The sequence below is a fragment of the Epinephelus fuscoguttatus genome, linkage group LG2 (genome assembly GCF_011397635.1).
Source record: "Epinephelus fuscoguttatus linkage group LG2, E.fuscoguttatus.final_Chr_v1".
Classification (NCBI taxonomy): domain Eukaryota; kingdom Metazoa; phylum Chordata; class Actinopteri; order Perciformes; family Serranidae; genus Epinephelus; species Epinephelus fuscoguttatus.
Genome location: NC_064753.1, coordinates 42,155,742 through 42,177,756, shown reverse-complemented (window position 1 = coordinate 42,177,756; position 22,015 = coordinate 42,155,742). Strand labels below are relative to the sequence as shown.

Genomic DNA, 22,015 nt, shown 5'->3' with positions numbered 1-22,015 from the left:
CATAGTATAGTATGTCATCAGAAATCATGAAAAAAGTCATAGTATAGTATGTCGTCAAAAATCATGAAAAAAGTATGTCGACAAAAACCATGAAAAACCTCATAGTATAGTGTTGTCAAAAACTACTAAAAAAGAAAGTCATAGTATAGTATGCCAACAAAAATCATGAAAAAGTCAGTACTCTTTTACTTTTTTACTTGATTTTTGACAACATACTACTGTGACTTTTTTTTGTCAAAGGTGCAAATTAAATCAACAGCAGACCTATCAGAACATTTCTGTTTGTTTTTAGTGAACGTCGCTGAAGGTCCAGATTTGTGGGTAAAAATGGCAATGAGGACATTTGTTTTCAAAGTGGAGTTTTTATTGATCATGTTATGTACACAGCTGCATTGAAAGTTTATACATGAATAATAAGAAATTTGCATTGGTGCAGAAAATGTAGTTATTGCATTGATCTTGAAAAAGCAATCTTTACACAACAATCACTCATCTTGTGAGGGGTTCAAGGACCAGCTGCGCTTTTAAAAAGGTGTCTGCGCAGAAAATGTTTTCAACTCATGCAAACACAGCTCATATTTATACTCTTCCTACACATTTGATTTAAAACTCAGCTGCTTGACAACAAAACTCTTAACATACAAGGTGCATTCAGTCGCCAGAGTAAAATGTTGGCATTGTACGTTTCCATCAACCAAAGATGTGCTGCATTTGCACGTTCCATACAAATCATATCAACATGTCTGAAGTGATGTAGTTCAGATTACATGTAAATGAGCCGAATGTCCAATCAGGAGAAGGAGGTGATGGTGTGATACTGAGGCGAGACAGCTGTCAAGCAGCAGACGACATCAGAGACAACTGTTCAAGACCAACAAAAACAGGGAGTTTGGGACAGACCCAGATCCTCAGCTCTCTCTTCATCTCATCTCATCACCACCACCAGCATCTAGACTCCATGGGGGCTCGAAAGACTTTCCACATTTCTTATGTGCAGATGTAAATAAATATTCTTTTTCTCAGAACGAGTCTCTCCTGATTGAAATGAAATGGTTGTCTCTAGTTTGCAGAAATGTCAAAAGCCAACATTTATTCTGGCTGTTCGTTTGGGCATTTATGTTGGGATACCATGATACAGGACTATAAAACCATCAGATGTATAATAATACAAATAGTTACAAAAACTGACGTCATTACTGTGTGAAAGTACAGTATGTGTTCACTTCATGCAAAAATGGCAGTTATTTTATACAGCATTAACCCTATTTACACCTGGCATTAAAATACATATTTAGTGTCACCAAAAACAAAACAGTCAAATTTAAGTGCATCAGTCCAGTCCATATTCATAAATATGATTACAGCAGAAACAAAAGAACGCTTATAAATACACACACATACAATTCCTTAAATTCTTTTCATAAGCTCGATTTTATTTTCATGGTTCTGCTCATCATTCCCATGTCCTGTATCATTTTACACACCAGTAAAACAGTTGCCCAGTTTAACCCAGTTACTTTATCTTGAACAGTGCTTTCCAAATTTTTGGCTGATGACCCTTCAAAATAAAGCATGTAACTACTTGTGAGCGATCACCAGCTGTTGCATATGTTTATGAGTTATACACAGATCAGCCAAATGGCTCTTTCCCATATTATTCAAGTAGGTTTTAGAGTCCAGAAGAAGTTAGACACGTTATCCAGGAACTTACAAGAAAAGATTGTGTGGACCTTGAACTAAGAAGACTAAGGAGAAATCTGGACCCTGTGGCTGGACCAGTTGGGATCCACTGCCTTAAAGAGCTTCAGGTGGCGAACCACTGATTTAAAACACAAAGGCAAACACACTCAAAATGTCCATTCTAATCATTTCTGTTAAACTCAGTGCACCATTTACACAGTCTACAATATGTATGCACGAGTGTGGTAAGAGCAATAGGTTAAAGGTTTGCCCTCCAAACTGTGCTTTAGATAACTGGGTTAAACTGAGGACTAAACTGAGGTCGATCTGCTGATGTCACTAGGCCTGATGGAATGCAGTATGCTCTCTCTCTGCAACCAGTTATGGCCTAAACTGGATGTAACTCTCAGGTTATAAAGAGATTTTTTTAAGGCCACAGAAACAGAAAGTGCAGAGCCTGAAGTTCCCCGCAGGACAGAAAGGACTGCTGCTGTGGAGCCACAACAGTGTAAGACTTGACATCAGTGTGTAACAACAACAATAGTAATACTAACAAAGATGCTGGTAAGTTTATCTGGAAATGTCCATGTGCTTCTGTGGTGACATGATTCAGTCATAACTGTCTACAGTGTGTTCAATGTGTGAGAGCTGCCGCAGAGTGTGGCTGGTGTCGCCACTCTGCCTGGTGATATTTATTCATATAGCACTGCCCTGACGCAAACATCACAAAGATGAATGAAACAGTCAGAGACACAGCGTAGCTGTTTGGAACAACTACAAACACCTTTGATTTACGACGTGGTCAGACAAGACTTTGTAAGAACTAAGTTTGAAGGAGCACAAACCAACCCTCAGGCCCTGCCTACATGTGTACAGATATTCTGAAAAACTGATATTTTCCTCAATGTTTTGGGCTCTCGTCCACACACAAAGGAAGTTTTAAATGACTAAAAAAGAGATTTTTGAAAACACCTTCTAAGGTGCACATTTTTTAAATCTCGTCAATACTTTGGGTCCATGTGGACGTGTAAAACAGGGTGTTGGGGACACAATGTGTGACAGTTTTATTTCCTTTAGTCAGAGAGACTTTATTTAGTTATTTATTTTATTTTATTATTTTTATTTTGTTTTTTTTCTAGGGTGCCAGTCAGGTTTTGCCTGACAAAAAGTCTTTTTGTTTGAGTCAAGTCACACGTTTTCTCTCACTTCAAAACCCACACAAAGGATGAGTAAGCATAAAACTTAACAACCACTCAAAAACAAGAAGAATGTCAAAAAAACGACTTCAGGTAAAACCTAACTGGCACCCCAGAAAAAAAATAAAAGAAAAATAATAAATGCCATCTCCTCAGTTCGCACATGCCCACTGTTGCTTTGTGTAATGAGCATGTGCAAAAAACAACAATGGTGGACCACTGGTTTGTTTTAGGGATGCACGATATTGGATAATTTGCTAATATGCCAATATTTGCTAATGCGTAACAACTCATTTAAAGCTACTCTTACCTTTCCTGCATTTAACACAGCACTTAGAAAAAATCTGAACATCCACAACTCCCGCCTCCCTCCAAAGGCCTACTCCCCCCTCCTCCATTACGTCCTCATTACATCTATGATAGACACAGGCGTTGGCATGGTAACGTAAGATACACAGAAGAGGAGAGCAAGTGTAACATTACAACCAAGACAGTCAAACGCAACCCCGGAGTTTTAAAACTCAACCTGAGTCGGTGATGACTGATGAGTTTTAGAATAAGGTTACAGTGCTAAAGTTAGATAGTAGCGTTAAGGTTACTACTAAGTGGAAACGCACAAGGAAGATAACGTTAATGTTTCAGAGGCTATGCTACAGTAGGCTAATGTTAGCCATTAGCGACTGGATGCTGTGTTGTCATATATAACGTTATAGCCTATGTTACATTAGGGGGGATGTTAGGCAAGCCGTTACGTCAGTAGGAGGCCTCCATGTGGGGAAGACAGCCAGGACGCAGAGTTTTCTTAGAACCATATGAAAATGGTACAATTATGAGTTTTTATCTCTGGTGGAATTCACGTACATTTTTAAAAGCATGCTGGCCAATTCCGATATTTCATCTTAAAGCCAATATCGGCCGACACCGATGACATGCCAATATTATCGAGCATCCCTAGTTCTTTTACATTTTCCTTGCACTGCTTGGTCTAATGACTACTTTACATCTTAGTATTGCTGAACCTCTTCATGAAAAAAAAGAAGGTGCTATTTTGTCCACCTCAATGTCTGCAGATTAAAATCCACCAGAAACAACGTTTTGCATCATTCTTCTTGTATCTGACTTATCACTGATGTAGCCGTCGTCCGTCTTACTAGCCCGGCGAGCGTTTGGAGTCATTTTTGCATTGTAGTGTTGACTGAAATGTTTTGTAGAATGACTGTTGAGTAGACAGATTTCTTTTTTAAGTGAAAGGGGAAAATATATACATACTTGGAAATCCTCAACCCACTCACCAAAGTGTAAAACCCCTCGCAAATTGGATACAGACAATTATTCTGATCGGTGAACAGATGTTAATGAGAAAGTGGAAAGCTGTAGAAGGCCCACTGTTTCAAGAATGGATCTCAGAAATGGTCATAAATAATGGAAAGGGAAAATATCGTATGAAATATCCACACACATGTGGACATGGCCTTAATGACAAGGCCTTGTTGTCACATGATTCTTAGTCTGAGTGGGTGGAAGTTCGCTGCATAGATCAGCCTCTCATTGGGCGGAACAAGCCACCCGCTGAAGTCCAACTACCACCTTCGGTTGTGTAGCAGTTTTCAACCATTTTCAACACGTCCTTTACTAACTTTTGCGGTGTTTGATCTTGCGGGGATGTAGCCATTTTTCTGCCATGGTTCGCATCCTGTAGGCGATATTTTTGTGGGCGTGTTACAAAACCTGTTTCCCCCCGGCAATATTTTTGCAAGCGCACCGTTGCTGTGGCACCTCCCAGAACGATTGTGATTGGTTGAAAGAAATACAAGCAGACGGGGCGTTTTTTTCTCCAATCTTAAAATGAGAGTCGGCCCAGCCAGACCTTTCTTTTCTTTAGAAAGGTCTGGTGAGCGAGACTACATGATTCTTAACGTAGTGAAGGTCAATACTGCGTCGTGAGATTTACCTTGAGTGTAATAGCACCACATAGCTGTGTCCGTGATCATGCCCTAAAGTGAGTTTTCCTAGATTAAGCCACGGTTGTTGGTGGTTTTACATTTTTGTTACACACGTGCTTTCAGCTGTCGTGTTAAAAGTTGGGTGACTGTTTCAGTCACTGATACAAAAACTGAGAATGTTTCTCGAGTCTCCCTCCAATCTACTTCCCTTTCACTCTGATCAAACTTCCCCACAGTAGGGCTGAATAAATGCAGACTGAAAACACACTTTAACCGCCCCTCACAACACGCAATGCAGTTTTTAGAAAGAGGAACTTTAAGAAGAAGAAGCAGGCATTACATTATATTAAGCTGTATGATAAGCTGTAGTAATATGCTGAAAAGCCCTTTGTGTACAGAGATGAGGTGTGCCAGCAGGTGTTCGCTGCATGCATTAAAAAGAAGAACAAAAACAAATATTTTACATTTTCACCATTTCATTTACAGGTCTACAACCATCATTTTCTCTGACCCCGAATTCAGAACAATCACAGTATATTCACTGAGTGAATATGTAAACAGGTCATGCTGTGGGTAACACGAAGCTCTGTCAAGGGCTCAGTTCTCAGTATTTACAGTTGAGTAGAAGTGAACTGAAACCTCGGATATGTTCTGTTGCGTTCACAGTCACTCACAGTGTTTGGTGTCACATTGCAGAGCACATTTTGGGTGAGCTGGTCTCTGCGTTCGCCTTCTGCCGGATGCACTCTGGATGGTACAGAACAACAAGGAGACATCATGCACTTACTGATTCCCACAAAGACCACCACACAAGAAATAGACAAATACAAAAAGACCTCACCCTACTTTACTGGACATCCTTGGTCTTTGTCTGGAGTTGGTCCAAATCAGTGTCAATTGCACAAATATTAAACTGATGAAATAGCTGATCAGAACAACTCTTGCAGTATGTTTTGCCTTCCTCCTGACCAGCCTCACACATCAGATGAGACTGATGTGTTAGACCATGAGTTTAGGAATACAGAGGCTTTAAAACAACACTCAGGGCTCCATATAGCAGCGACAGCTACCCGAGAATGCAAAGCACAGTGCAGTCTAACAAGCTCACCTGCCAAATCTGTCCGAGAGATTTCCACCAGCCCCTCGTAGAGGCCTTTGATCGGGTTCTCCCCCGCCATCACGACTCCGTGAAGCCAGATTAACAGCATTCGGTGACCATGCTCTTTGAAGCTCTTCATACCTTGAAGTTGAATTCAGAATTATAATACGTATTAATATCTACGTTTCGTAAAGTACGAGTTATTGTAAGATGAGAAAACTGAAAATCAAGTGGCTGTTGTCTGAGGAATAATGTAGAAATTGTATTTGAATATAAGGAACTATTGATAATTAAGATGATCTTGGAAGTATATTGTGATTTTTGTGGTCAATATCGATAGCTCCCATATTACACAGAGCTATCAATGGTTAAGGCGCTTTTGTAGTCAATATGTGTTGTAGTTATGAACAGAAAAACCCCTGCCCTTGTGTCCTCTCTCCTTCCCTCATCTGCCCCTTCCCTCCTCCTTCTTTCTCCCTTTTATCTATGAAATATCACTTCCTTGTTTGACGAGGAAACTATAAAAGAAGGAGAGGTCGTGACGTCTGTGACAGTGTTCGAGGAGCCAGACTTTGGTGTCAGTTCTATTGGAGTCAATGGGTCGGACACGACAAACTGCACTACAACTCATCATGTATTTGTTGTTTCAAACTTTTACTGAAAAATCCCCCCACCAGATTTAAAAACACACATTATGTGATGCTTACTTGAGTTTCTTATCTAAATATAAGTGATCGTTTTCCTGTTTATTGGTGTCCGAACAGATTATGTCTCTGTCCAGCAGCTGCATCTCAAGCCGCTAAAAGAAAATAAACACACACACTGGGATAAAAAAACATCAGTAAGAGTCACATAATGTGTGTTTTTTAACTAGGTGGAAGGATTTTTCGGTGAAAGTTGAAACAAAAAAATAGCATAAAGACTTGAAGCAGAAGGAAACAGTGAGCACTCTCACCAAAGCTCAAAAAGTCCTGCTCCTGTTCCATATTTATGAACAGACATGAGAGTGGTATTGATCTTTCAGCTGCTGGGCTCAGACAGCCAGTTCAGATAATCAATGCAGAGGTTGAGAAACATGCTCTGAGGGACTTACAGAAACCCAATAACATGATTTTATGATATCCAAACAGATATCTCCCTGCTGGAGCCACTGATATTTCAGCAGTCATGCATCTCCCGTGTATTAAATTCACATTTCAAACCATTTCAGCAGCTCAACACAGCTCACCTGTCCACTGGTGTTCGATTGCTCGTATATGTGCATCGCTGAATTCCCAGTGTTGTGCCAGGAGCTTCCACTCCCCGCGACACAGGAGCTTGGTGGCGAGGTTCCACAGGACCGAGCGGATGTGCTGTGTCTCTGGCTGGCGGTCCTGCTTGAAGCTCAGAGGCCTCCCCACCCAGGAGTCCTGCTCACTGCCCATCTGATCCTAAAATTTGTCATACATAATGTACATATAGGTTTACATCTGGTGTGCTGTGTGCAAAGCATCTAAAGTTAACACAAGCCACCATAGTGGTTTTTGGATCTGAACAAGATTAACCACTACAGAGGATTAACTTACCTTCTCCCATTTATAAAAACGGTCAGCTTTGATGATCATGTCGACCAGGATGACATGGTTTCCTCTGGCTGCCACCTCCAGACACGTTTTCCCCTGCTGTGTGTATCATATGTCCAAAAACACACACTGAAGAGAATTTGTACATACACCGATCAGCCAAACCATTAAAACCACTGACAGGTGAAGTGAATAGCTTTGATTATTTTGTTCCAATGCATTGTTCTGCTGGGAAACTTTTGGTTCTGGCATTCATGTGGATACCACCTGACATGTTCCATCCACTCAAACACTGTTGCAGACCAAGTACCCCCCCTCATGGCAACAGTACTTCCCAATGGCAGTGGCCCCCCAGCAGGATAATGCACCATGCCACACTGCAAACATGGCTCAGGAATGGCCCAAGGAATGTGATAAAGACCTCAAAGTGTCAACCTGGCCCCCAAATTCCCCAGATCCCAATCTGAATGAGCATCTGTGGCACGTGCCATTAACCCACCTCACAACCCACTGCACTAAATGGATCTGCCGCCAACACACCACAGGACACTCCCAGAGATCCTGTGTCCATGCCTCGACAGGTCAGAGCCAAGTCTGATCCAAGGAGGCCCCACCTTGGATTAGGGGTACATCTGGGGTACGGGCACATCACAAGAATCCTTGAGCAGATTGGGACCTGGGAAATTTAGAAGCCAGGTCGACACCTTGAGCTTTTCGTCACGCTCCACGGGCCATTTCTAAACAGTTTTTGTAGTGTGGCATGCTGTTTTTTTCTGCCACTGGGGAGTACTGTTGCCATGAGGGAGGGTACTTGGTCTGCAACAGTGTTTGAGTGGATGGAACATGTCAGGTGGTATCCACATGAATGCCAGCTTCATTCTGTGCTGTGTGGTACCTTGTCAGTCAGATTGAGGTTAACACCAGAGATCAGCATCATCTCAGCCATGTCCTGCCAGCCGTACTCTGCTGCAATGTGCAAAGCAGTCTGTTGTCGCTGCGAACAACACGACAGAATTCTGACATTACTGCACTGCAGCCTTTGTGTCATTTCCCCTGAGAACCATCACCATGTCACTGGGAACTCAGATTTAATAGATTGAAGGAGGTCCTGCAGAGCCAGCTGATTACATGTTCTTTACTGAGCACCAGTACAGCTGTGGAGGTTTGTACTCACACAGTCAGCGATGTCCAGGTCACAGTCAGCGTCTATGAGCAGGCGTAGCACCTCTGTGTGGTTGCTGAACACAGCGAGGTGCAGCGCTGTGTTGCGTTGCTGTTTCAAACACAAAGACAGAAGAACGTTTCATCAGATAACAACATCAGCTACAAAGATTACATGTTTCCTGACATTAGCAGGTAGCTACATGTAGCAGTGTAGGCTAGTAATGTAAACACTTGGAGTAGTGTGGAACAGATGAACATGTTAAAATACCCAAGCCGACGTTAGCATGTCAAAAAGTAGAAAAAACCCTTTGGAGTATTCTGATTGGTCTGGTCTTTGTCTCCTGAGGTTTTTACTCACAGTGACTTTAACTTTAGCCACACTTAATACGAACATATAGATAAAGCACAAAAGGCCCCCTTTAAGATTAATCTGGGCTATTTGGTTTCAAAGATTACACAAATTATTTTGTCATGTGGGAACTTAAGAAACAGACCTAACAGTACACTCTTTGATTTTTATATTGTAGACCCAAATGCTCAAACGTCCCCTTAATCACTGTTGTGGGTTTCAAAAACATGACAGAAACTGGCAGAAACTTTGCAGATCTGGAGGCAGATTTTGTTTCAGTCTTCAGAGGCACATATCAAAAGCTAGAATCAATATATATGTATCTTTAAAGCCACTCCGTGCAGATTTGTTTTGCAAGCATCTTCTGAATTACCTAACTAAAATCAAAGGAGCTTCTGCCCATATTTAATTTGTTTTCTCGACAGCCATTCATCTGATCGACGTCACACTTGATAGGTGTGTTGCAGAGGATCAAAGGAAGTGCAGCGGCGAGTGCAATATTTATTAGTGGTGTGTTACTACCGTCAGAAGTACACACTTTTAGGTGTATTGAGAGGAGACCCTTTAATCTGTTACACTGCTAAACAGCATGCTGGGAACAGCTCTCACTCCAGAAGGAAAGCAATCAGCCCATTCTGCACAGACACTGCATTACTTCTGATAATTTGAAGTTTTGTTGTAAAAAAAAAAAAAAAAAAGGAGCCATCCATCCATTCATCCAGGGTTAGCAGCATTCAATGCTTTCTGCCACAGGCTCTTAATAATAACTCCACGGAAGGTTAATAAGTGGTGGATGATGCATGCTGTGTCCCACACTGTGCACTGAAGCACTTTACAATGTACTTCACAATCCCACGCTCCTTGGAAGTGCCCTTGGGCAAAGACTAAACCTCAAATTGCTCTCGAAGGTTGGCTAACACCTAGCATGGCAGCTCCCTGCCGTCAGTGTGTGTATGTGTGTGTATGGGAGAGAGGCACATTGTAAAGTGCTATGGATAAACTTTTCTACCCAAAGAGGTCAGTTTGGAAACTTCCTTAGTGTGAGGATGCTCTTAAAAATATCCTACATCTACTACATCATACAAACAAAGACCCGAGTCACATGATGGCTGACATTACTCACATTGTCCACAGCATCTCTGTTGATTCCTGCCTCCAGCAGCAAACTGGCCTCTCTGTCGAAGCCATGCTGAGCTGCGTAATGCAGAGCGTTCATATTCTTCTGCAGACATGAGAAAACAAAAGCTTAAGACTCGAGGTCTTTGCGATTGTACAAAGATTACAATATATTTTTAATGTCTTGTATCTATTGCAAATGATATATAACTTTAAATTAAAAAAAACCCATACATTAGTTTGTGCGTTGACGTTACAGCCAGACTCCAGCAGCAGTTTGACACATTCATAGTGACATCCATCAGCTGCCAGGTGCAATGCCGTGAGACCGTCCTAAAAACACAACAGGTACACAACATCCTACAATGAGTCCAATTTTGTCGCTGCCCATTGTGTACCACAGCCCCACTAATGAAGTAACAAAAACTTGTCTGACAGGAAGGCAATCCAGGCACTAAAAAAAATTTGTTTGGTCCCCCTCTGTTGGGGTACCTAGCACAAAGATCTGGTACTAAGAGGTGGAGCTGTGAACACTGCAGTCTGATTGGTCAGTAGAGGACGGTCACTCTGCTCAGGGCTGAGTTGTGGCTGGTTTTGAGGCTCATGTAACCACTGTTCATACTGTGGAGAGTTTTATTAGTAAACTGTAACTATAAAATGAAAGGATGTTTTGCAATCTGAGAAAAATACTTAATTCACTGGGCCGACTGCCGGCAACTTTTAAGGTGGAACCTTAACTTGTAATGTTACTCAATGCATGCGTTCACGATGTGAATCCATTAACACACCTTAAATGTCACTGTGACAACTTGGACCATTGTTTTAGTCCTTATATGACATACACTTTTAGTAATGAGTGGATCTTCAAGCATTTAAAAATATATATTAATTTCGACTGGATTATGCAAACTGCATATATTCCAGTCCTCACTGTCCAGGAAAGAAAAGTATTGTGGAGCATTTCTCCTGTGGGCTACGGCAACACTAAACCCCTGAGCTTGCCTGAGAAGGACTAAATGCACAAAGCTGCTATTTTTAAATATCCCATGGAGAGAGACTCTCACTGCAGCCTGTTTTATTTTGTTCTGAAAATGTCAACATTCAGCCTCGTTCTGTGGACGATGAATGAGGTGCAGACTTCCATCTGTGTCACTTGTAATAAAGAAATACAGGGAGTGCAGGACGGAGCAGTGAGTGACAACAACCCAGCCCACATTTAAGAGTACTGTTTGCAGTGGAAATACTAGGGTCTAGGTACCATGTCTGAAGGGTTACTTTTGGTTACAAAGGTACCATACTGAAAGTGTTTGGTGGGGCTCTATGTAGTGGCAAACATGTTGACTCTTTTAATGATTTCGTCACTACAATAAAGGCTTTTTAATAATTCCTTCCTCGTTGCCTTCCTGTCGATCCTGTTGTTTCCCATTCTCCACGAGCACCCAACACAAAGTTTTGATCTCCGTTTGTATATACAGAGCAACCAGTCGCCTCTCTCTTCTTATCAAAAAAACTGGGCCTTGAAGTCTGCAGCCCAGTCCAGTCCACTCACTATATTTCTCTCATCAACGTCGACTCCAGTCTCCACCATCTTCTGCAGGACCTCTGTGTGCCCACGCTTCGCTGCCAGATGTATGGCTGTGTTCTCTTCCTGTAGTCCAGACATAACAACACATTACCCATTCTGACACAACTTCCTCTGCATACAATCCATCCATCAAAACATGTCAAGAGGGGCTGTTAACACCTTACAGGCAAGTCAATAGTTTCTTAACACTGACCTCGTTGGCTTGTGTTGAAACTGTCACATAAACCAGTAATGCCCAACATTTAGTGTCTCAGGTAGAAGCCCTGTCAGATGAGGGACTGGTGGTGTGGTAATGTTAACAATGTTCTTCTTCTTCTTCTTTTTAACTAGTTTTGGTTACATTTGCATTTATACTCCTCCCACACAGAGCTGCAAGAGCTCAATATTTCAACAGTGACTCTTATTTTCCCAAAGATGTTACCAAATTATTATTTCTATTTTTTTAGCTGAGTAACACCACAGTATTTTCACCGTACACACTGTCAACTGCAGAAGTACCCCCTGTTAAAAATCGCTGAAGTGGACCATCAAATCGGGCTAACTCTTCTGAGGAACACAAAACATCTTAAATCTGTTTTTATTGTAGCTTATGTCATGCAAAGTTTGACAATGCAGATAAAACTACAGGACTATAGGAAGCAGACTTTGGGCACTAGATTTAGCAAACTGGAAAAATACATGCCAGCAACACGCTTATGTTCTAGCATCTAACCCTGCATGGGCAAAGCACTGACTTTGATATTTAAATGCATCCCTCAGCTGGGACTCACACATGTACTGGGTAGTGATGCAAGTCAAACTCACTTTCATGGAATGTGTTCGTGGTTCACGGTGACCACTAACTGTGGACTAGGCCTTACCTCAGCTGTACCATGCTTAGTGGCAGCTGCAGTGTGGTTCAGGCTGTGATTGATTTCATCAAAAGCTGCTTCAGTGTTTGAAGCTTTGCAGCAGTGTTGAAATATTTACTTTAAGCCGGCCGTTGAAAGTATCAGAGGCAGATAAATTAGTGGCCCTTTTCCCTGCCCTCTATACACAGGATTTAAAGTCTGAACACATCCTGCTTTGTACTGTTTGTTGGTGTAAAGACGGATTAATATCTCTTAAATGATGGATGCAGCTCTACTGTAGTGTGTGTGTGTGTGTGTGTGTGTGTACCTTGTCCTTCAAACCATGTGTGCAACCCATCCCAATCAGAAACTCCACCACTTCAAACTGTCCGTGTTCAGCAGCCAGGTGGAGCGCAGTCTTCCCTGACTGGTGAGAGAGACATCAGCAGGTTACACACAGGAGCGACTGTACACAGACTGTATACACACAGTGTTCAAAGAGAAGAGTCATGTCCTGTTCATTCAATGGAATTTAATTTTACAGTAAAATGTTTGTTATAGCAAAGATGTGGAAAGAAAGGGAGGATTTAGACTGGTATATTTTACAGTAAGATATTTCTATTTTTACAATTTGCACAACATCAGTCTGTGAGTTTAAAATAGTGTCACTAAGAGTCACTTTGTCAACTCTGTCCAGACAGATGTCTTCCAGGTCCTCCATGATGAACTCCAACACTCTGATGTGGCCTCGCTGGGCGGCACAGTGCAGCATACTCAGACCATCCTATCACACACACACACACACACAAACACACACAATGACAATGGGATTTCAAATGCTGTAATGATGCAAATTTTCCCCGCTGTGGGACGACAGACTGGACAGTTTGCGGTGGTACTTGGTGGCTTTAGATGCACCGATACAAGTTGGATTTAGGCCAGGGGACCATGAGGGCTGGTGAGTGGCATCAGTGCCTTCATCATCCAGGAACTGCCTACACACTCTGGCCACATGAGGCCGGTCTGACAATCGCTCTGAGGATTTCATCCCGGTACCTAACAGCAGTACCTCTGTGCGACCCTCCGAGGATATGTCTCCCCAGACCATCACTGACCTACCACCAACCCATGCCAGATGATGTTACAGAATGATGTGCTCAGTGTGAACCTGCTCTCATCTGTGACTTCTCCTTTTTTGCTATTTGACATCTTGACTTCTGGACCTCCTTGTCATTTTCTGTCTTCATTTTTTGGGCTTGAATTCAGTGCAGCTTACTGTTGTTTAAAATGTGTTCATAGAAAACCCAAAACGTGTAATGTTTCGCAAAATACATTCCTTTTATTACTAATTAAAATCTAGTGCTGCGCTAAGAGACTGTTGAAACTTCACTAGTATCATGTGATACACATTAGTGTGTAACACTGGCTGCACAATATGAACAAAACATATGATATGCAATAATGTTGTTGACTACGTTAATATTACTTAAGAGAAATAGATCATAAAGTGTGCTCAGTTCTGCCTTCTGCTGCTTTCAGTATCCTGCTAAAATTCATAAAATTTCTTGTTGATTAAACACAAGAACACTGAACACAAAAGGCAACATAAAAAAAACGATAGTTATATTTTAAAGTGCAGTTTTTAACTGATAATCTCAACTAACTCAAACAATCCCTGAGTGCAAAATCACAGTCTTTCACATTGCGTGAAAGTTGATGTCTGAATGATGTTAACAAAAGGTTGGCGGTGGGAATGTCGTACAAGCAAGTAAAATTAGCAAGCGCTAGCACATTTGCAACATGAGGGAGGCGACTCTAGTGAGTTATGCTCAAGAGTTACAACATTAAGACAAGCAAAAGACGCTCAACAGACTGACATCCCTAGTGCATATTTCACATTACACACTTTCACTATAGACTATAAACTGCTTAAATAAAGTCATGGAAATTGGGTAAAATACTGTGGTAAAGTCAAGGAAAAGTTTTGAAAATTTGGAGGTAAAAATGTGTGGCACTCTCACAATGAGCTCATAGTTTGACTCTGCAGTGATGACGAAATGATGCAGCCCTTACTTTGTTTTCACAGTTGAGCTTTGCTCCACAGGACACCAGGATCTGCAGGACTTTCAGGTGGCCAAACCACGATGCCAGGAGCAGAGCATTCATGCCAAACTGTGGACAAACATTTCAGACCATTACATGACAGTGAAGCTCTGATAGTACAAGTATATGAAGGAGCACATGAGCCTAATGAAGCTCAGCGTGAGTTCAATCAGGAAGACTTTCTTTGTGCTCATCCATTCACAATTCTCTCCATCCCACTCCCTCTGCTTCTTCACTCTTCTAATTATCCAATCAAACTTCGGCAAGATCTCTATCTGCCAATCAGGATGCTACTGCAAAATTTTAAATCTGCTCTCTCTTCTGCTGCTGTCAGCTGACATTTTAGGCAGCACTGTCACACCCTCCTCCACCCCGTTCACCTCCAGCCATCGTATCCAGAGTCCAGCACGAGGTCACCAAAGGGATCATTCCTCTACTCATCCAGATCATCAGGACTTCTCCATCTTCTTCTCATCTCATCTTCACCACCTCTACCACCACCAGTGTCTAGACCCCAGGGAGGCGCGTTCCCTATTCTACTAAGGATTCATCATCCTCCATAAATATACACCATACAACTTCTAACACAGTGTATTATAGGGCAATTTGATCCTTGCTGAGTTTCCATAAATTTACTTCAGTTTTGGCCATAAGTGGAGAGATGGGATGGCAACCTCCAAACATCAGGCATAAATGTCAAATGTTTTGACTTTGGAATTAACTTGTGAAGATGTCGGATCAGAGACTCATGGAAAAGATTTTCAATTGGGACGCCTCCCACTGTCATCCCAGGCTGACAGGTTGAAATCATTATTTTATCTGAAAAACTTGTCATTTATTTTCCAGAAAAGATTAACCTCTGCTATTCAGGATGTTAGAAGTGAAATGCTTTGCATGTTTACAGAAAAATGGTCTGTTGACATATGGTATGCACCGAAACTCATTGTCTCATAACGAATAGCTTCAGTGTGAGAACCTTCCGTGAAGTATAATCTAAACAAAAGATAAAGATCCCCATGTGCGCAGTTACGCTCAGGAACTTACCGAGACTGGAAAGTTTAACGCCGCCCCAGAGGAGGACAGACTTTGTCTGTTGTGAAATTAAGGTGAAGTTGAGGATGAGGTTCGTTTCTTGTTTTACCGTCCTGTATATGAAGATATAAGGGATTTACTTTTCAGTAAAATGACCTCTATCTATGTTAATTTCTTTTGGCTGGATGATGAAAAAATTGAGTTTTGTTTCAGGAGGAGAGCCATTTTTGTGGCTGAATTTCTTTGCCAGGCCTGGGTTAGAAGGCAGAGTATTCTGTGTCTGGACTGAGTACTTAAATAATGTACTTTCGACTGTTACTGCAACACCATTATAATGGTGTCTCTCCTGACTGAACTCACCTTGGTCTCTCTCTTTTATATTGTCTGGTCGAATGGCTGGTTTTACGTTGGAAAGGTTCCTATCCGAGTTAGTTGTGGCAGCAGGCTCAGTGCCAGTCTCAGCATACCCAGTCTGTCTAAATGTAACATCTTCTTTGCTATTCTGCATCAGTGCATCATGCAGTGGCTCATTTTTCATGAGCCACTGAGCAACTGTCATAGGAATGAACATGGCAGCGCCTCCAACGCTGCTTCCAGCTCTCGTTACACATCCATGCTTTGGACATGCTCATCTTCCTTTGCTATACATCTCTCATAGTCTTTTCCTTTAGAGTCAGACTAAAGACAGAGGATCATCATGTTTCTTGAGACAAACTCAGTGTTTTAGGGATGTTTCACCCCTTATGAAGCTGCCGTCCCACAGTTTCAGCTCCAGCAATGATGCGGTCATTCCTAAATGACTTTATTTTTCCATCTCTTTAATCTTGGATAATAAGATGAGTAAAAATGACACAGAAGCCACAGATAATTTTATCCTTGCATGCTCAACTCTGGTTGCTGCTCCTGAAAAGCTTGTTCCCCCTCATTATGCAAAGTATTGGGTCTCTTTCCTCTGCTTAGTCAAAACTGTGTGATTTAGGGATAATTTTGATCAATCAGTCATTTGGAACCCACATGAAGCACCTGACCAAATCTTGTTTTTTTTCCACATGAGAAACATATGAATCTGAGATCTGTTGTTTTGACTGCTGAATAGGAAATGATTGTACATGCCTTTATCTCATCTCACTTTGACAACTGTAATGCACTCTTCTCCTCACTGAGTTTGTCTGCTCTTGCTCGACTGCAAGCAATCCAGAATGCTGCTGCCAACTAACTAGATCAAATAGAGGCTCTCATTTTACACCTATACTGAAATCCCTTCATTGGCTCCCTGATGACTTCAGGATCCAGTTCAAAATTCTCATTCTTACAGAGCATTACACAGTCAAGTAGCTGAACTACTTCACCCGTATTCTTCAACTCGCTGTCTTCGATCAAATACGCTGCAGTTGTCGTCTGTCCCTCACACTCGCCTTAAGAGACATGGTGATTGAGCTTTTGCAGCCAAAGCACCTACATTTTGGGATGCTCTGCCTGTTCCCTTACACCCTGCTGAGTCTGTGGTTTCTTTTAAAAGCCAGCTAAACACACACCTGTTCAGACAGGTGTTTGGGTAACTTCTCAACTCAACTCAAATTTATTTCTAAAGCACATTTAAAAGTGCTGTACGAAAGGAATAAAATGCTAAAAACACACACATGAGAGGCAACATAACTGTCAGGTTCACAGCTCACAGATTTAGAGACACAACACACACAGGCACAGAGAAAGCCACGTCAGGGGGACTCAAATGCTAATAAATAAAAGTAAGTTTTGAGCCTGGACATAAAAGAGTCAATGAAGGGGGTGGGACTAATTGGGAGGGGGGTGCTGACACAGAAAAGATCAGCCCTGAGCTTAAGTCTGGAGTGGGGGACAGCCAGGAGCCGTGGGTCAGCTGACGTGAGGGACCTGGGTGTAGAATAGGGGGTTAGGAGGTCTGCGATGTAGGATGGGGCCGGACCATTGTGGTGGCGAACAGGCCTAGAGATACTTGACCCTTAAGGTCAAGTTAGAAGCCAAAAAAAATGAGCAACCCTGAATGGTCTCACTCTGTGGAGAAGTCTCAGAACAAGGTGACCTGGCAAACATTGTGATGGTGAAACATTGTGACGGGGAAACTTGTGACGGGGAAACATTGTGATGAGGAAATAGATGTCATTGGCAGAACAAGTTGTGGTAAAGATGAAGATAAGCGCAAGTTCTGAAAACAGCAGGAAATCACGCCCACACACTTACACACACATGAAAAGTTAGGCATGACGTTTATCTGAGGAGGAGCATAAGAATGTTCGGTGAACTGCTCTACGGGGCTGTCTCATTGTTGCGGTATGTGAAGTTTGTATTTGTGTCTTCAGTTAAGTCCCACAAAGGCTGCCAGACGGATCCCTTGTCATACAGACTTCTTCTTCTTCAACACCATTAAAGGCTTTGTACACAAACAGGAGAACTTTAAAATCAAGTCTGAACTTCACAGGCAGCCAAGGGAGAGAGGCTTAAACAGATGTGATATGGTCTCTCCTCTGGGTACCTGTGAGGAGTCTGGCAGCGGCGTTCTGAACCACCTGGAGGCGGGACAGAGAGGACTGACTAATAAAGGTGTACAGAGAGCTAGAGTAGTCTAAAGGGGAGGAGAGTGTCAGCTGTTAGTGCAGCAAATGTAAAAGCGTTAGAACAGGCTAAGGGTGGAATCACTGTCATGTCATATCACTATCCAACTGCTAATGCGTGTACGTACAGAGTCCTTTTCATCCACTTCAGTGTCATGGTCCAGTAGAAGACGCAGAGCCTGTTCATTCCCAGCTCCTGCCGCCCAGTGCAGAGCTTTACGGTCTATCTGCACAGAGACAGGCAGAGAGATACATGACTGAGTGATGCTGCTGCTGTGAAAAAGAACTACTGAATATTGAAAGCAGTGACCAGCAATGGATACACAAAATTGTACCTGTTTGTCCTTACTTTATTTTTGGCATTGACGTCCACACCCTTCTTGATCAGCTCCTGCATTCTCCCTGTGTCGTTCCTCTTTGCAGCATCATGGAACTCCTTTTCTGACCACAGCACTATCAGGGATGATAGACAGGAGGAATATCAAGCCGTCTGCCTTCTCTCCAGTATAACAGAACTAGATGGCATTCGGCCTGTGGTGCTCGAAGCACAAAAAAATACCTTTGAAAAACCCAACAGCAATGTCTCTTCCCAGAAATCATGACCTGGTTACTAAAGATAATCCACAGACCTTGTTGTGAGCAGTTTTTCTTTTCCGCCAAACTACACACGTCAACCGCATCACTGCGCAGAAGGAAGTGTGCATTTACTCATAGAGAGTCTCGTGCTCATGACAGCGTGAGATGTAATCATTAATGGCATCGTTCTCGGCCAAGCAATGAACGATCCATCCACTGCTAGGTGAGCTAGCAGTTTGGTAGACAGAAAATAGTTCCTACATGAAACTGCTCACAACAAGGTCTGTGGATTATTCAGATGTATTTTCTTTGCGCTTTGAGCACCACAAGGAGAGTGCCTTTGAGTTCCATTATAGACTCTTTTTGGTGCCGACATCACAATGACGTCAGTTTGTTAGCTGGAGGCAAAACACGACTCTCCACCACAGGGCTGTAGGCTACATAGGAGTCTTAAAATGTCGTCTTGTTGTGTTACTGGGAGCCAGAATAGAAAGAGTCATGGCTCAAAACTTGAATTTGAACACGTACCAGCTGCCACTGCCCGTCAACAAAAACAAAGACAACCATGGTTAAATGGGATAAGACCAAAGGACTGGACGGAGGCGACCATCAAAAATGCTCACATGTGCAGCACACACTTCATATCAGGTTAGGGAAAAGTATTTCCTGTTGTAGGGATGAATAATGTTATATGTATTCAGGGTTATCGTGTCCACCTCATCAGAAACTGGGGAGGGATTAAGAGGAATATTAGATCTCTCTGTAACGCTAACTATTTAGCGCATTAATGGACGTTAGCTTCGATAGCAAGATTTGTGAGATTGGCATAGTAATCAACCACAAAGCTTCCTGTGACATCATCCATCCACTGAGTGAGAGCATACGGGTCGGCCAGTCTGGTCCTGTTGGTCTGTGTTTACTTATCCCAGCAACACTCGTGGTCCGGAGAGAGAGTGACCTGACATGGTGCGTTCATAAATTCAGTCTGATGTTCTACAGTAAAATGAGAGCCCTGTTGGTCGCAGAAAGTGCTCCGAATTTACAAACGGTTCAGTTTGTGCCAGAGTGCGCGCCAGAACTCAGAATGAGTATTTCTGAATGCACTTTTCACATCATCTTCCTTCATTGTCTGAAACAAGCCAACATAACTTGCTAGCTAATGACTGTGGAGAATTGTTTCGCCTCCAGCTAAACCCCGCCCACCAAAAATCTCATACTGTTTACTAACAGATGACAGACATCTCTACAGCATATCTCCAACACTCAGCAACTCACACCAAAACAATCTAAACTGATAAATAGCACAAGAAGTAAGAGGAAAAATATGTATTTTTGGTTTTGGGGTGAATTGTCCCTTTAAATGCAATCATAGCGCTTGACCACATATATCTACACCTGCATCTCCGGTGTCCACATCCAGATCCGTTTGCTATCCGATCACGCTGACGTCACATCCTCCTCTTCTTCTTCTGCAAACATTTCCAGCAGCAGACTACAACGTCATATCCTGTGCACCACAATGACAGATGTTATCTGCCCATGAAGTCGAGTTACTGTATGGGCACTTTTGTCGAACCAAATGGAGAGCAGACACTTCCTCTCACTGTGACTCCCTCCTCGGCTATCATCCGTGTTTTCTTTTTCTTGCCAGTCACTACCCGTTGAGTGTTGTCTTCTTCCTTCTTCCTGTGTCCGGCTGGCGCACCTCGCTTACCTATTCCTGCCCATGGAGTTGTTGCATGTGGATAGGAAACACATTTGCATTTACACTTGTGTTCGATGTGGTCACAATGCGTCCTTGACCATCTTCAGAAGTGGTTTGGCAGATCGGATAACAATCTGTCCTCAAATGGGTTTCGAGTGTATTTACACCTGTAGCTTCATGTGGTCAGGAGCAACCCAATCACAAAAAACGCATGTTAATGCCAGGTGTAAAAGGGGTACAAGACTCAAGTAATAACTCTATGTATTATTGACTGTAGTATTAAGAAACACAGCACACTGGAATATTGAACCTGGAGGATGCTGGACATGCTCTCATATGGTCATGTTGAAGTCCTGTGGTCGACTTCCCAAAACCCTCCACCATGTGTTGATAACAGACATGTGTAAACTGTGTCAGTCTGACAGGCACATGGGGGTGAGGCTGAAAAACGTCCACTGATGTTTCAACGACGTTTCCTTATGCATGCTGTAACGTGACTGTCTTCATACAGGGAGATAATTCACTTAAAATGTGGAAATACTAAGTTACTTAAAAAAAATCTCTGCAGGCACTCTAATAGGAAATGAATATTGTGGTTAACACGGCACATTTAGTACAGTAAGTCCACCGTCATAATAAAAAACAGACACAGATATGGTGATAAGAAAGAAACTATGGTTACAGTAACACAGTGCCCATTCTGACTGTTGTAGAAGTGTAAAGCGTTTATCCCCTGTGTGGTGAACACGGACATCCTGCTGCTGCTGACAGATGTCAGGTCGCTCCCTGAGGCTCACAGCTGAGTGAAAATCAATGGTGGTTGATACTCACAGACATCATCCTCCGACACCAGGTCGTCCTCCATCTTTACTCCGGTTTAAAGGCGCCTCTGTCTCTCTGCTTCCACCTCTCCCATCGCAGCACTGACTGTAGTATGTTCAGTCTCAGCAGATAAAGGAGGCTGGGCGCTGTGCTGCCAAACTTCTGTCAAGTTACACAGAGTGACACTGTTAAGTAGTGACTTCCGGCCACGACCTCCAAAATAAAATTATTAGGGTACTTTTTTTTTTTTCCCAAGTTGAAACAGCCTTTTTTTTGGGATCTGTCTCACCTATGAGTATGGCAGTGCAGATATTTCATCATCAATTGGACTTTCTGGTTAAATAAAAATAAATAAATAAATCTATTATTTTCAGGAACAGTCAACTTGCTTTGACCAGGTGCTACAGTACTTTCACAAAATGACAGGCAGCCAGGGGCCAGTCCAGCCCCACACAGGTCAGACGTAAGCAGGGTGTTTTTTAGGATTTAAGGATGCTCTATTTTGATGCTTTTTTTATGCACTCCAAAATCTTATTTGCATTTTTTTATTAGGGGTGACAGCAGCTCATATCCTCAGGACTTGGCTTGGGGACCAGAAGGTCACCGGTGTTCTGTCGATTTCCCCTACCTGTCGAGAAGTGCAACTTTGTGGTTCTGTGCAT

General features: G+C 42.4%; 1 protein-coding gene across 2 annotated transcripts; it reads right to left on the bottom strand.

Annotated features, from left to right (window-relative positions):
• Positions 1 to 342: 342 nt before the first annotated feature.
• On the bottom strand, positions 343 to 21,502 carry ankdd1a (ankyrin repeat and death domain containing 1A). Of its 2 annotated transcripts, XM_049595318.1 has the most exons (15): positions 21,363 to 21,502; positions 18,600 to 18,703; positions 18,379 to 18,477; positions 14,598 to 14,696; positions 13,204 to 13,308; positions 12,853 to 12,951; positions 11,659 to 11,757; positions 10,344 to 10,442; positions 10,117 to 10,215; positions 8,655 to 8,753; positions 8,376 to 8,474; positions 7,484 to 7,579; positions 7,147 to 7,348; positions 5,928 to 6,059; positions 343 to 5,566 (listed from the first exon to the last, which is right to left on the bottom strand). In XM_049595318.1, the coding sequence occupies exons 1-15, from the start codon at positions 21,394 to 21,396 to the stop codon at positions 5,505 to 5,507; spliced, it is 1,527 nt and encodes a 508-aa protein (XP_049451275.1). In that variant the 5' UTR covers positions 21,397 to 21,502; the 3' UTR covers positions 343 to 5,504. The 2 variants fall into 2 exon arrangements, with proteins under 2 accessions (XP_049451275.1, XP_049451285.1); XM_049595328.1 differs by lacking the exon at positions 21,363 to 21,502 and having other exon boundaries at positions 18,586 to 18,686.
• Between the last annotated feature and the right edge of the window lie 513 nt (positions 21,503 to 22,015).